This window comes from Embiotoca jacksoni, unplaced genomic scaffold (assembly GCF_022577435.1).
Source record: "Embiotoca jacksoni isolate LCO1_2020_lvr unplaced genomic scaffold, fEmbJac1.0.p SCAF_26, whole genome shotgun sequence".
Classification (NCBI taxonomy): Eukaryota; Metazoa; Chordata; class Actinopteri; family Embiotocidae; genus Embiotoca; species Embiotoca jacksoni.
In genome coordinates this window covers 198,506-212,728 of record NW_027185377.1, presented here as the reverse complement: position 1 = coordinate 212,728, position 14,223 = coordinate 198,506, and the positions used below count along the sequence as shown (strand labels likewise).

General features: G+C 45.9%; 2 protein-coding genes across 2 annotated transcripts in view; one reads left to right on the top strand and one right to left on the bottom strand.

Annotated features, from left to right (window-relative positions):
* Positions 1–7,491, top strand: part of LOC138204564 (kinesin-like protein KIF20B) — a 16,829-nt gene extending 9,338 nt beyond the window's left edge. Inside the window, exons 21-33 of the mRNA XM_069159868.1 lie at positions 1–16; positions 92–316; positions 423–526; positions 669–842; positions 930–1,084; positions 1,229–1,395; positions 1,473–1,547; positions 1,624–1,808; positions 5,381–5,473; positions 5,560–5,619; positions 5,803–5,875; positions 6,038–6,174; positions 6,442–7,491. The exon at positions 1–16 is cut by the window's left edge and continues 72 nt beyond it. Of these exons, the coding sequence (XP_069015969.1) occupies positions 1–16; positions 92–316; positions 423–526; positions 669–842; positions 930–1,084; positions 1,229–1,395; positions 1,473–1,547; positions 1,624–1,808; positions 5,381–5,473; positions 5,560–5,619; positions 5,803–5,875; positions 6,038–6,174; positions 6,442–6,525 (1,548 nt within the window). The 3' untranslated portion in view covers positions 6,526–7,491. The remainder of the gene's footprint in view (positions 17–91; positions 317–422; positions 527–668; positions 843–929; positions 1,085–1,228; positions 1,396–1,472; positions 1,548–1,623; positions 1,809–5,380; positions 5,474–5,559; positions 5,620–5,802; positions 5,876–6,037; positions 6,175–6,441) is intronic.
* Positions 7,463–13,744, bottom strand: slc16a12b (solute carrier family 16 member 12b). Its single transcript, XM_069159869.1, has 7 exons — positions 13,620–13,744; positions 11,006–11,109; positions 10,742–10,885; positions 9,956–10,213; positions 9,302–9,677; positions 8,243–8,502; positions 7,463–8,104 (listed from the first exon to the last, which is right to left on the bottom strand). Exons 1-7 carry the CDS (start codon positions 13,730–13,732, stop codon positions 7,887–7,889), a joined length of 1,473 nt encoding a protein of 490 aa, XP_069015970.1. The 5' UTR covers positions 13,733–13,744; the 3' UTR covers positions 7,463–7,886.
* Between the last annotated feature and the right edge of the window lie 479 nt (positions 13,745–14,223).

Sequence of the window (14,223 nt, the reverse complement as noted above, 5' to 3'; positions counted from 1 at the left end):
GACAAAGAGGAGAGAGGTAGGAGGAGGAAGAGGAGGAGGAGAAAGGTTCAACCTGTAAAACCTTCATTGTCTTTATATTCTATATCCTCAGTGGGTCTTGAGGAGGAGATCAGGAGGCTGCAGGAGGAGAACAACCAGAAGGAGGAGACCATCAGTGAGCTGAGAGGGAGGGAGGAGAGGAGGAAGAGGGGACAGGAGGAGGAGGTGCAGAGAGAGAAGATGCGGTGGGAGGCGGAGTTGAGGAGGCAGGAGGAGGAGGTGGAGGAGCTGAAGAAGGAGCAGGTCCTGTTGGAGCAGAAGTTGCAGAAGCTGACAGGTAGGAGCTGAAGGTCAAAAGTATGTGGACACACAGCGGCCCAGTTAACATAGAGAAACACAGGATGGTGTGTCCACATACTTCTGGTCGTGTCCTCCTCCGGTAGATCTGGACGAGTGTGTGAGCTGTCCGTCGCTGCTGTCGTCCCTGGAGACGGAGAGAAAGGAGAACCGAGCTCTGATCACCGGCAGGGCACAGCTGCAGAAGGAGGTGCTGCTCTTCTTCTTCTTCTTCTTCTTCTTCCTCTTCTTCTTCTTCTGCTTTTTCTTCCTCTTCTTCTTCCTCTTCTTCTCTGCTTCTTCTTGTGCTTCTTCTTCTGATGATGATGGGTATGTGTTTGTTACCTGTCCAGGTGAGTGGCCTGCAGGCGGAGCTCCAATGTCAGACGGACAGGTCTGACAGCCTATCAGAGCAGGTCACCACCATAAGGACCCGCCTCCAGGACCTGGAGAGCCAATCAGAGGAGAAGACCAACTCCATTAACAGCCTGAAACAGGAAGTGGATCGTCTCAGACAGGAAGTCAAGGTTCTCTCTTTATTCATGAAGGGGAGGGAGTGAAAGAGTTCCTCACGTTACTGAGCGACTGGTTGATCGATTGATTGGTTGGTTCAGGGGGAGGAGGGGCGGAGCAGCAGTGTCTTCCACGCTGCCATTGAAGAGCTGAAGAAGGAGAGCGAGGCGGCGCTGCAGAGGTCGGCTCAGAAATCCAAACAGATCGAAGAGCTGCAGAGAGACAAGAAGCAGCTGGAGGATCAGCTGACACAAAGGTGATCAATACTGATCAATATATAGGAGGAACAGGTGACCAGAAAACTGCTGAGTCACTATTAATACTCATCAAAACAAGTCTCCCTGTTTTGTCTCCTCTTCTGTCTCCTTTCCTCCTCTCCTCGTCTCCTCTCCTCCTGCAGTGAGAACAGATGTGCTGAGCTGAGAGAGGCACCGGCCAATCAGAGAGCAGAATTCTCCCAGCAACTGCAGATTCAGAGGGCGGAGCTTGAGTCAGCGGGCGGAGCTCTGAGAGGGAGACTGGAGGAGATGGAGAAGACAGAGGAGGAGCGGAGGAGAGAGGCAGGAGGTGAGGAGGAGGAGGGTTTGATGACCTACCTGTCAATCTGACAGCTGATTGGCTGACGGATGTTTTTTGTGTGTCAGAGTTGCGTCGAGTCATTTTGGAGAAGGACAAACTTCTGGTGGACATCAGACGGCAGGTGGAGACGCTGAAACGAGGTAACCATGGAGACACAGTGGAGACGTGTGGATGAGAAACATCCTGGTTTTTCACGGTGGACGTTTGTCCTTTCAGATCTGCAGAGGAAGAAGGAGGAAGAGGAGGAGAAGGAGAACAGGGCGCTGGAGGAGAGGAAGGTGCCGTTGGTGGAGGAGCTGAAGGAGGAGCTGCAGCGACTCCAGGAGAGGAGGGGGAGGCAGGAGCTGGAGAAGGTGAAGAAGGAGGTGGCGCGACTGACTCACCTGCAGGGAGACGCACAGGTGAGTGTCAACCTTCATCTTCGTCACGCTCGATAAGCTGTCAGTACATTCACCTTCCAACTGTCTGAAGACCGTTTTAATGGTTTTATCCTTCGAGTTCTCGTAAAGAAACGTGGTTTACGTAAAGAAACATAATTTACGTAAAGAAACATGTTTTTTACGTAAAGAACCGTGGTTTACGTAAATAAACGTATTTTACATAAAGAACCGTGGTTTACATAAATAAACGTATTTTACATAAAGAAACATAATTTACGTAAAGAAACATGTTTTTTACGTAAAGAAACGTGGTTTACGTAAAGAACCGTGGTTTACGTAAATAAACGTATTTTACATAAAGAAACGTGGTTTACATAAAGAAACGTGTTTTACGTAAAGAAACGTTTACATAAAGAAACGTGGTTTACGTAAAGAACCGTGGTTTACGTAAATAAACGTATTTTACATAAAGAACCGTGGTTTACGTAAATAAACGTATTTTACATAAAGAACCGTGGTTTACGTAAATAAACGTATTTTACATAAAGAACCGTGGTTTACGTAAAGAAACGTATTTTACATAAAGAAACGTGGTTTACGTAAAGAAACGTATTTTACATAAAGAAACGTGGTTTACGTAAAGAAACGTATTTTACATAAAGAACCGTGGTTTACGTAAAGAAACGTGGTTTACGTAAATAAACGTATTTTACGTAAAGAAACGTGGTTTACGTAAAGAACCGTGGTTTACGTAAATAAACGTATTTTACGTAAAGAAACGTGGTTTACGTAAAGAAATGTGTTTTACGTAAAGAAACGTATTTTACGTAAAGAACCGTGGTTTACGTAAAGAAACGTTTACATAAAGAAACGTGGTTTACGTAAAGAACCGTGGTTTACGTAAATAAACGTATTTTACGTAAATAAACGTATTTTACATAAAGAAACGTGGTTTACGTAAAGAAACGCAGGTTACGTAAATAAATGTGGTTTACGTAAAGAAATGTGGTTTACATAAATAAACGTGTTGCGTAAAGAAACTTGGTTTACGTAAATAAATGTATGTTACGTAAAGAAACGTGGCTTACGTAAAGAAAGGTGGTTTACGTACAGAAGCGCGGTTTACGTAAAGAGACGTGGTTTACGTAAAGAAACGTGGTTTACGTAAAGAAACGTGGTTTACATAAAGACGCATGGTTTACGTAAAGAGACGTGGTTTACGTAAAGAAACGTAATTTACAAATAAACGTAATTTACGTAAATAAACATGTTTTTTACATAAAGAAACGTGGTTTACGTAAAGAAACATTTTACGTAAAGAGACATTTTTTACATAAAGAAACGTGGTTTATGTAAAGAAACGTGGTTTACGTAAAGAAACATTTTACGTAAAGAGACATTTTTTACATAAAGAAACGTGGTTTATGTAAAGAAACGTGGTTTATGTAAAGAAACGTGGTTTATGTAAAGAAACATTTTACGTAAAGAGACATGGTTTACGTAAAGAAACGTGGTTTACGTAAAGAAACGTGGTTTACGTAAAGAAACGTGGTTTACGTAAAGAAACGTGGTTTATGTAAAGAAACGTGGTTTATGTAAAGAGACGTGGTTTACGTAAAGAAACGTGGTTTACGTAAAGAAACGTGGTTTACGTAAAGAAACGTGGTTTATGTAAAGAAACGTGGTTTATGTAAAGAAACATTTTACGTAAAGAGACATGGTTTACGTAAAGAAACGTAATTTACAAATAAACGTAATTTACGTAAATAAACATGTTTTTTACAAAAAGAAACGTGGTTTACGTAAAGAAACATTTTACGTAAAGAGACATTTTTTACATAAAGAAACGTGGTTTATGTAAAGAAACGTGGTTTATGTAAAGAAACGTGGTTTATGTAAAGAAACGTGGTTTATGTAAAGAAACATTTTACGTAAAGAGACATGGTTTACGTAAAGAAACGTGGTTTACGTAAAGAAACGTGGTTTACGTAAAGAAACGTGGTTTACGTAAAGAAACGTGGTTTATGTAAAGAAACGTGGTTTATGTAAAGAGACGTGGTTTACGTAAAGAAACGTGGTTTACGTAAAGAAACGTGGTTTACGTAAAGAAACGTGGTTTATGTAAAGAAACATTTTACGTAAAGAGACATGGTTTACGTAAAGAAACGTGGTTTACGTAAAGAAACGTGGTTTACGTAAAGAGACGTGGTTTACGTAAAGAAACGTGGTTTACGTAAAGAAACGTGGTTTATGTAAAGAAACGTGATTTACGTAAAGAAACGTGGTTTATGTAAAGAGACGTGGTTTACGTAAAGAGACGTGGTTTACGTAAAGAAACGTGGTTTACGTAAAGAAACGTGGTTTATGTAAAGAAACGTGATTTACGTAAAGAAACGTGGTTTATGTAAAGAAACATTTTACGTAAAGAGACGTGGTTTACGTAAAGAGACGTGGTTTACGTAAAGAGACGTGGTTTACGTAAAGAAACGTGGTTTACGTAAAGAAACGTGGTTTACGTAAAGAAACGTGGTTTATGTAAAGAAACGTGATTTACGTAAAGAAACGTGGTTTATGTAAAGAAACATTTTACGTAAAGAGACGTGGTTTACGTAAAGAAACGTGGTTTACGTAAAGAAACGTGATTTACGTAAAGAAACGTGGTTTATGTAAAGAAACATTTTACGTAAAGAGACATGGTTTACGTAAAGAAACGTGGTTTACGTAAAGAAACGTGGTTTACGTAAAGAGACGTGGTTTACGTAAAGAAACGTGATTTACGTAAAGAAACGTGGTTTATGTAAAGAAACATTTTACGTAAAGAGACATGGTTTACGTAAAGAAACGTGGTTTACGTAAAGAAACGTGGTTTACGTAAAGAAACGTGGTTTACGTAAAGAGACGTGGTTTACGTAAAGAAACGTGGTTTACGTAAAGAAACGTGGTTTACGTAAAGAAACGTGATTTACGTAAAGAAACGTGGTTTATGTAAAGAAACATTTTACGTAAAGAGACGTGGTTTACGTAAAGAAACATGGTTTACGTAAAGAAACGTGGTTTACGTAAAGAAACGTGGTTTACGTAAAGAAACGTGGTTTACGTAAAGAAACGTGGTTTACGTAAAGAAACGTGGTTTATGTAAAGAAACATTTTACGTAAAGAGACGTGGTTTACGTAAAGAAACGTGGTTTACGTAAAGAAACATTTTACGTAAAGAGACGTGGTTTACGTAAAGAAACGTGGTTTACGTAAAGAAACGTGGTTTACGTAAAGAAACGTGGTTTATGTAAAGAAACATTTTACGTAAAGAGACGTGGTTTACGTAAAGAAACGTGGTTTACGTAAAGAAACATTTTACGTAAAGAGACGTGGTTTACGTAAAGAAACGTGGTTTACGTAAAGAAACGTGGTTTACGTAGAGAAACGTGGTTTACGTAAAGAAACGTGGTTTACGTAAAGAAACGTGGTTTACGTAAAGAAACGTATTTTACGTAAATAAACGTATTTTACGTAAAGAGAGGGCGTTTCGTTGTCTGCAGCATACGTCTTGTCTGCGTTAGTTTAGTCTGCGTCACTAAATTGTTTTTCATTATCAGGATGAAGGTGTTTCACCTCTGAGGTCCAACATGGCCGACAGGAAGAAAACCCCCAGAACCGGTGGGAGGAAGAGGAAGAGCTGCGAGGTGGAGGTGAGATCACACCGACATGTGACATCATCATCAGCTGGTTTAACTTCTGGAGAACCTGCAGAGGTGAAACTGTCACTGTGTTTCAGGACCTGGTGCTCAGTGAGAACAAGAGGAACAAAGGGAGAGGGACCACCCGCAACAAGGAGGTGAGGAACATGAAGGGAACGGGGGAGGAGTCTGAGGAGAGGGGAGGGGTCTGAAGAAACGGGAGTTTGATAAGATGGGGAAGGGGTCTGATGAAATGGGGGAGGAGTCTGATGAGAAAGGGGAGGGGTTTGAGGAGACGTGGGTAAACAGCAGCCAACTTAAATCCATCTTCTGTGGTGCAGGAGAAGCGAGACGGCGCTCTGCAGAAGATCGGAGACCTGATCCAGAGCTCTCCGTCCATCCTGGGCAGCAAAGGTCAGTCCATCACCTCCCTGCTGCAGTGACAGAGTGAACCAGAGGAGGGCGCTGCTGTTTTGAGTTTGTCCTGATAGCCAATCAGCTGCAGGAGACATGATGGTGTCATCATGGTTTTTATTCCCTTTAATAAACAATAAATGTCTTTTACTGCCTTTGCAGCTAAAACCATCATCGGTCTGGTCAGTGGACACTCGGCGGAGAAGGAGACGGTCACCACGGCAACAAAACCCAGACGAGGGCGCAGGAAACTGTATAAGATAGACGCCTTGTCTCCGCTGCAGGACTCCCCACACACGGTGAGACCAGCCAGCTACAGACGAGGAGGTTTTCGTAAAGGTTTCCTTAAACCGCACATCTTTTTTTGAATTAACAACATTTTTGTAAAGCAAGACTGTTGTTAATAAAGTTTGGACATTTTCATAACACCAGAACGTTTTTCTTAAAGCGTTTTTGTGAAGACAGACAGGTTTTGGTAAAGTTTTTCAAACACTACGGTGTTTTCAGAAATTGATGAGCCAAACATTGCGTGTTCGTGTTTAATGGTTGGTTGTTTTTGCCGTCAGATGTCGGGAGGAGTCGAGGACGACAAAGACAGCGATCACCTCATCATTAAGAGACAGCTGCGCTCTAAAACGTGCAGGAAGTGACATCATCATCATGTGACCACACTGATGACATGGTTTCCGCTCTGCGTTCTCATCGGTTTTAAATACGTGTACAGTTTGATTATTTTAGGTTTTTAGTTTTTCTGTTTCAATAAAGAGACAACGATCAGTACTCCGTCTGCTCTTTATTATAAAAACGATTCCTGTAAATGCATCGAAACGCCCCGCAGAGCAGGAAGTGCCGAATAAAGCTTCATTCTAACCTTCAAAATAATAGCCAACAACCTGATCCAAAATTAAATGGTCAAAAAAATACTAATATATTTATGATCGGATATGTTAATAAAGAACTGAAATTAATGGTCAGTGTGAAAATTGCAAATATAAATGTTCTGAAATAAGTTAAAAAATGTTTAATCAATATGGACGAAATTATTTTTTGTATTAAAAGATGCACAAACAGGCTGTTAAAAATATAGAAAAACAAATGATGTAAAAAGCAGAAGGAAACCAACGTGGCAGGATGAAACTTTTATTGATGGACATTAAGAACAAATAAAACTCCATGTTGTCTGTAACACGGTCGGACAACACGGATGTTCACAGCTCTCCATGTTCTAATGTAGAAACGCTACTTTTTAACCGGCTGGTGATGATTGAACAGAATATTTCCACCACTTTACTGTTAATTAATACCAGAGTTAAAAACCTGACGAGGTCGGCGTTCCTCCGACTTCACTGGAAGCAGAGTTCAGCTTCCTGCAGCCGCACGAAACAAATCCAACGACTTCAGATCGACTCAATAAAACCGACGACGGATCGATAAAATGTGATTTGGTACTAAACGGCTAAAAATCCTGGCGGTGCGTTCAGGGTCGTCTCATCGTAATAAACAATAACAACAAATGAAACAAACAGAAAAACATTAAATTCATTCATGTACAAAATGTAACTGGAATTAAAAACAATTATTTTACGTGTACGGAAGATTTAAAATGTTTAAATAAAATAAAATGATCTGAAATACATCAGTGATTTGTACTTTTTAATGTATTTACTGTTGAATAAGATGAAAATGTGTATTTTAGATGAAGTTTAAAAAAAAATAACACTTTAAAGAAAAACTCATTTTTGGCGTCTTTGAGACGCCGAACATCTGCAGCTCCTTTAACTCGTTTTTTTTTTTTTCTGTTAGCTCGTCGTCTTCTCTTCGCGGTCTTGAGTTTGTCATGTGACCGAAGTTTACGCCCACAAACAGACAAACAATGAGATTTTGTCTGAATGACTCAAAGTAAAAATATAAGTGTTTTTGATTCTTTGTTAGACTTTCAGAGAATCCACTTTCTGAGAAACCATCATTTGATTGGCGCCTGCCTCGGCCAATGATCGGTTGTTCTGTGAGGCTACGAGGCCACGCCCCGACCGACGGCCTCTTTGACGAAGCAGCCCGATTGGTCGGGCTGAGGGGGGAGGGGCTCGAGCCTGGCATCCATGGCGACGGCGATCAGGTGACAGCGGCGGATACCGGCGACGGTGGCGAGCACGAGCGCGCTGGCCAGCAGGGCGGCGCCGCTGAGGAAGAAGGTGGCCGTGTAACTTCCTGTGACGTCGACCAGCCAGCCTGCGGGAGAAGAAGAGTTTCAGGTCGTCTAGGCGTGACGTCACGACCCCGATGATGTCACAGTGATGTCATACATTTATAGATTGACAGTGATTGTAATATTTGAATGAAGCTGAAGAGTGGCGCCGTTTCCCTCACCTCCGACGGGCGGGCTGAGCAGGTACGGGATGGCGTGGAGGAAGTAGACCACGCCCAGCGCCGACGACAGGTACGGCGTTCCCACCACGTCCGACGTCACCACGGGGATCAGCGCCACGTAGGCGCCGTCGAAGTAACCGTAGAGGACGGCGAAGGGCACGAGGAGCGCAAAGGAGCGCAGCAGCGGCACGAAGAGGCAGCAGAGACCCTCCATCGCCACGGCGACCACGTAACAGGCCAGACGGTGCGGCTTCAGACCCCTGGACACAAATAGGAAGTCAGCGTTGACCGCAGTGGGAGGAGCCAGCACGGAAAAAAAACATCAGTCGAACAAAGTGTTTCAGCGTCGCTGCAGGTTTTATCTGCAGGTCAGAGGTCAGCTGCCGTTTGGGTTCTATAACACCGATGTTGTTCTGTTCGGGTTTATTGACGACGCGGTGAACGACGTCATCGTCAGAGTTCATCGGGTTCGACAACTTTAACTTTAGTTTAAACTTTAACAGTCGGTTCGATGTGTTCCTGTTGTTCTTTTGAACTGTTTGTGACATCGCTGCAGCTCAATAATCAACTGTACAAACGTGGCAGCAGGAACATGAAGGGTCAAAGGTCACAAACAGCTGATCAATAACAGCAGCTTCACTCTGACTAATAATTATAAACGTGTTTCACTTTCTTGATATTTTGCCAGAAGTGACCATATTTGGACGAGCAGAAGAGGAGTAAAGGAAACTAAGCCCCGCCCACCTACACTAGAAACCTGTCTGCACCACAGGCCTGTCAATCAAACAGTCCCGCCCACAAAACATGGCTGTGTTTGAGGCCTATTTTCACCTGCATGAGGACGTTCAGTCTGATCTGAGGTCAGTTCAGCAGTTTCTCGTTCGGCTCGAGCAGTGATTGGCTGAGACTGTCAAAGGTCAAAGTTCGTTTCCTCTGCTTCCTGACGAGTTTGACACTGAAGTAGAATATTTTCTAAAAATCCTAAAACGTCTTTATGAACTCTGACCTTTGACCCGGACTGTTCCCACACCGATTAATAAACTGTAGGATGCGCCGTACCTCCTGTCCGTCAGCCAGCCGAAGGTGATGTTCCCGAGGATGTCGACGACTCCCAGGATGGACATGAGGAAGGCGGCGTGCTGCTGGCCGACGCCGGCGCTCAGCGCGAACGGAACCAGGTAGACGAAGGGGAGGCTGCAGCCGCTGGCCAGGAACAGGAAGGACGCCGCCAGGCCCAGGAAGTCCGGCAGCAGCAGGAAGCGGTACTCCTCACCGGACAGGAAGCAGGAGCTGAAGCACCGCCTCCTGTTCAGACCGGGGACGGGGTTTCCCGGCCGCAGCGGCAGGGGCAGCAGCGTGGCCGATGACAAACAGCTGTTCGTGGATTCTTTGGACAGCTTCAAGGCGAGTTCGGTGTCCTGCGACGAAACGTCACCTGAAACAGAACCCACGGATGATCAGCTGATGGGGAGGTAGCGGTTGCTAGGGTGTTAGCGGTTGCTAGGGTGTTATTAGGTGGTAGTGCCTTTCCACAGTGTTTTTTTTTTTGGTGTTTGCGGTATTTCATGGATTTCCAGGTGGTTGCTAAGTGGTTGCTATGGTGTTCAGGGTGGTCTCTTAGGGTGTTTGGGATGGTTGCTACGGAGATATTGCACAGTTGCAGAGTACTGCAGCGTTGGTAACAACAGTACGTACACGGCTGCTTCTCGTCACGTGGCTCCTCCCCCTCCTGCAGTGTGATTGGTCGCAGCAGCGCTCCACAGACGCAGAGGTTGGCGACGAAGGCGCTGAGGACGAGCAGCGCGCCTCTCCACGAGTAACGCTCGATGAGCAGCTGAACGACCGGCGCCAACACGAAGGTCCCGATGCCGCTGCCCGACATGGCGACGCCGTACGCCAACGCCTTCCTGCGGCGGAAGTAACAACCCACCAGGGCGATGGAGGGGGTGTAGCAGAGGGCGAAGCCCACCCCTGCAGAGACACAAGGTTTTAACGGGTACGGAGACACAGTGAGGATGCAGTGAGGACGCAGTGAGGACACAATGAGGACAGAGTGAGGACGCAGTGAGGACAGATTAAGGACGCAGTGAGGACCCAGTGAGGACCCAGTGAGGATGCAGTTAGGATGCAGTGAGGACACAATGAGGACGCAGTGAGGACGGAGTGACAACGCAGTGAGGATGCAGTGAGGACACAATGAGGACGCATTGAGGATGAGTGAGGATGCAGTGAGGACGCAGTGAGGACAGATTAAGGATGCAGTGAGGACGCAGTGAGGATGCAGTGAGGACACAGTGAGGACGCATTGAGGATGAGTGAGGACGCAGTGAGGACGGAGTGAGGACACAGTGAGAACCCAGTGAGGACAGATTAAGGATGCAGTGAGGACGGGGTGAGGACCCAGTGAGGATGCAGTGAGGACACAGTGAGGATGGAGTGAGGACAGATTCAGGATGCAGCGAGGACACAGTAAGGACGCAGTGAGGACGTGTCTCAGACCTGTGAGGACGCCCAGGCTGAAGTACAGCATCTCCAGGCTGCTGCTTAAGGAGCTGAGCAGGAGGCCGCAGGACGACAGGACTCCGCCCACCATGACCGCCACGCGGCTCGACCAGCGGTTCCCCACCAGGCTGCCCACCGGAGCTACACACACACACACACACACACACACACACACACACACACACACACACACACACACACACTGTCATGTGACCCGGGTCTCTCATGTCACCTCCTGAACCGGGTCGGACGGGTACTGACCACAGAGCATGGTGGTGCAGTCCACCAGGCTGTGGATCCATGCCGTGGCTGCGTAGTCCGTCCTGAAGTGACCCTGAAACTCCACGAAGAAGATGGAGATGCACCTGCAGACGAGAGGAGGGTCAAAGGTCAGATTGTGGAGGATAGACACTAAAATACCCATGATGCTCTGCTGCTGCCGTGCAGAGGAAGCCAGCGTAGATTTAAAACACTTTTTCCGCCGCGTCATCACTGATTATACCTTTTTCGCCGAGTCGTGGTTAACTCTGTGACAGCCGTCAATTGTCAAAGTGAAGCTCCGCCCACTCCACAGCTCCGCCCACTCCACTCGCGTGAGGTCGGAGTCGGGTCGGAGAGATTGTTACTGACATCTGATTCACTTGGACACGACGAGTAAACGGCTGTAACCACGGCAACTGTACACAACGAAGCTGGCTGTACCCACGGTAACGACATGACAGCCACAGCATCAAAAATACGTTGATGAATGAAACAGGAAATCAATCAGCTGATTGGTTATTGATACATTATCAGACAGCTGGAGTTTATCAGCTGAGACGAGTCAGCGTTTCACAGCAGTTCAGTGTTATATAGTCTGAGCCCTTGTGTGTGTGTGTGTGTGTGTGTGTGTGTGTGTGTGTGTGTGTGTGTGTGTGTGTGTGTTTATCTGTGTGTGCGTGTGTGTGTGTTTATCTGTGTGTGTGTGTGTGTGTTTATCTGTGTGTGTGTGTGTGTGTGTGTGTGTGTGTGTGTGTGTGTGTGTGTGTGTGTGTGTGTTTATCTGTGTGTGTGTGTGTGTGTGTGTGTGTGTGTGTGTGTGTACGTGTGTGTGTGTGTGTGTGTGTGTGTGTGTGTGTTTATCTGTGTGTGCGTGTGTGTGTGTTTATCTGTGTGTGTGTGTGTGTGTTTATCTGTGTGTGTGTGTGTGTGTGTGTGTGTGTGTGTGTGTGTGTGTGTGTGTGTGTGTGTGTGTTTATCTGTGTGTGTGTGTGTGTGTGTGTGTGTGTGTGTGTGTGTGTACGTGTGTGTGTGTGTGTGTGTGTGTGTTGTGCAACAGCTTTTCTGATTCCTGATCAGGCTGAAAAAGACTAAACGTCTCATTACGCAATGTTTGAGAAACTGGGAGCACCGACCAGCTGGGCAGTTTGACTGGAAACAATTATTATTATTATTATTATTATTAACTGGTCATTAACAGGTTATTAACTGGTTATTAACTGGTCATTAATGGGTTATTAATGGTTTATTAACTGGTCATTAGTGGGTTATTAACTGGTTATTAACTGGTCATTAATGGATTATTAATGGGTTATTAACTGGTCATTAATGGGTTATTAACTGGTTATTAACTGGTCATTAACAGGTTATTAACTGGTTATTAACTGTCATTAATGGGTTATTAACTGGTCATTAACGGGTTATTAACTGGTTATTAACAGGTTATTAACTGGTTATTAACTGTCATTAATGGGTTATTAACTGGTCATTAACGGGTTATTAACTGGTAATTAACTGGTTATTAACTGGGAACAATGGAGCAGCCGGAGATGAGAGCCTGTGGACTGAATGTTCTGCAGCAGAACCACGTGGCTCATCAGAACCAGTCTGAGTTCTGGAGCTGGACTGGTGTGTAAACTGTAAACAGGAAGTGTGTGTCTGAGGTCAGAGCAGGGGGGAAGGAGGGATGCCCGGCTGAGGTCAAAGGTCATGGTAAGAGACAGCTGAGTTTTAACCCCTTCAGTTGTGTTCTGATCCAGATGTTCTGCAACGAAGCGCCGTCCCTTCCGCCGCTCCGCTGAAGGACCTGCAGCTACTCGGAGCGTCGGGAGGGACGACGACGTCACTGTAAGAGGAACCAACTGAAACCTGATCACTCTCCACTCACACAGGGAGGACGGCGGGCGTTACCACGGTGACGCCACAGAAAGACGTGTTTCACTGAAACAGGATCAGAAACACGGTGATGTCACAGTCCAGGTGACCTTTGACCTTCTGGATGTGAAGTGTCGTCATCTCTGTGAAGTTTTGAGAGGCAACAGTGACCTTTGACCGTCCCAAAGGAGATCAGTGAACGATGGTGGCGTCCCTCGGGACATCCCTGAGACACAGACCTGAGACACAGTGGCCTTGGTGATGGTTGGTGAACGTTGGTGATGAATCTGAAGACAACACCAGTCAACGTGACGCTGTGATGTCCATGACATGAGGAGCTCCTGAACGCACCGCGGAGCTGCTGTTTGTTCAGGTGTTCAGACTGCAGTCGTTCACTGGAGTTCCACAGCTGAACACGGGGTCGGAGAGTTCAAAGGTCGGCACGGAGACAGGAGCTACAGTTGCTGTAGTTGCTGTAGTTGCTGTAGTTGCTGTAGTTGCTGTAGTTGCTGTGCATCTGTCTTGTTGCTGATTCAGAGGAATGTTCCTGCAAGATCCTTCAGTTCTGAAAAATGTGGATCTGTTTAAACCTGTCGACCTCTTTACTACGCATGCGCACGCACGCACACACGCACACACACACACACACACACACACACACACACACACACACACCCCCTAACAATCAGGTCTTCTCATGAGGATCCTCACAAAGACATATAGATCAACGTGCGCGTGTTACCTGGTCACCGCTCGCGTGCACACCGTCACCATGAAGCAGCATCCGACGACCACCCAGCCCCACCCGCCGTCCGGGGGGGACACCCCGAACCTCGGATGTTTCCCAGCAGACATTGCAGCAGACTGAGGTAGACTCCCTGACCCAGTCAGTGGTCCCGGTCCCGGTGCAGGTCCTGAAGAGGTCCGGTCCCAGTTAGTGTGTGATGGGTGATGGGTCCGTCATGAAGGCCAGTCAGAAGTCCGTTCACAAAACAGTGAATTTAAGAAGCTCCCGGCGGACTCACTCAGTCCTCCTCCGGCTCGAGGAGGCGTCCAGCCGGGCGGAGCTGAGCAGCAGAGATCAGGAGAAGGAGAGAAGGAGTTTAAAAGTTAAAGAACAAAGTTGATAAAGTTCCTCCGTCTCCTCCCTCCTGGCGGCGCTGACGGACCTGCAGTAGAGTCCCAGTAGAGTGACAGTAGAGTCCCGGTATAGTGACAGTTGAGTGACAGTAGAGTGACAGTAGAGTCCCGGTATAGTGACAGTTGAGTCCCAGTTGAGTGACAGTAGAGTCCCGGTATAGTGACAGTTGAGTGACGGTAGAGTGACAGTAGAGTCCCGGTATAGT

Excerpts from the sequence above, each read along its gene's own strand:
- slc16a12b (XM_069159869.1), bottom strand. The coding sequence starts at position 13,732 with ATGTCTGCTGGGAAACATCCGAGGTTCGGGGTGTCCCCCCCGGACGGC. Across the intron at positions 11,110-13,619 it reads TGCACGCGAGCGGTGACCAG|GTGCATCTCCATCTTCTTCG; the intron begins GTAACACGCGCA and ends TCTCGTCTGCAG. Across the intron at positions 8,503-9,301 it reads GGCTGGCTGACGGACAGGAG|GGGTCTGAAGCCGCACCGTC; the intron begins GTACGGCGCATC and ends ATTTGTGTCCAG.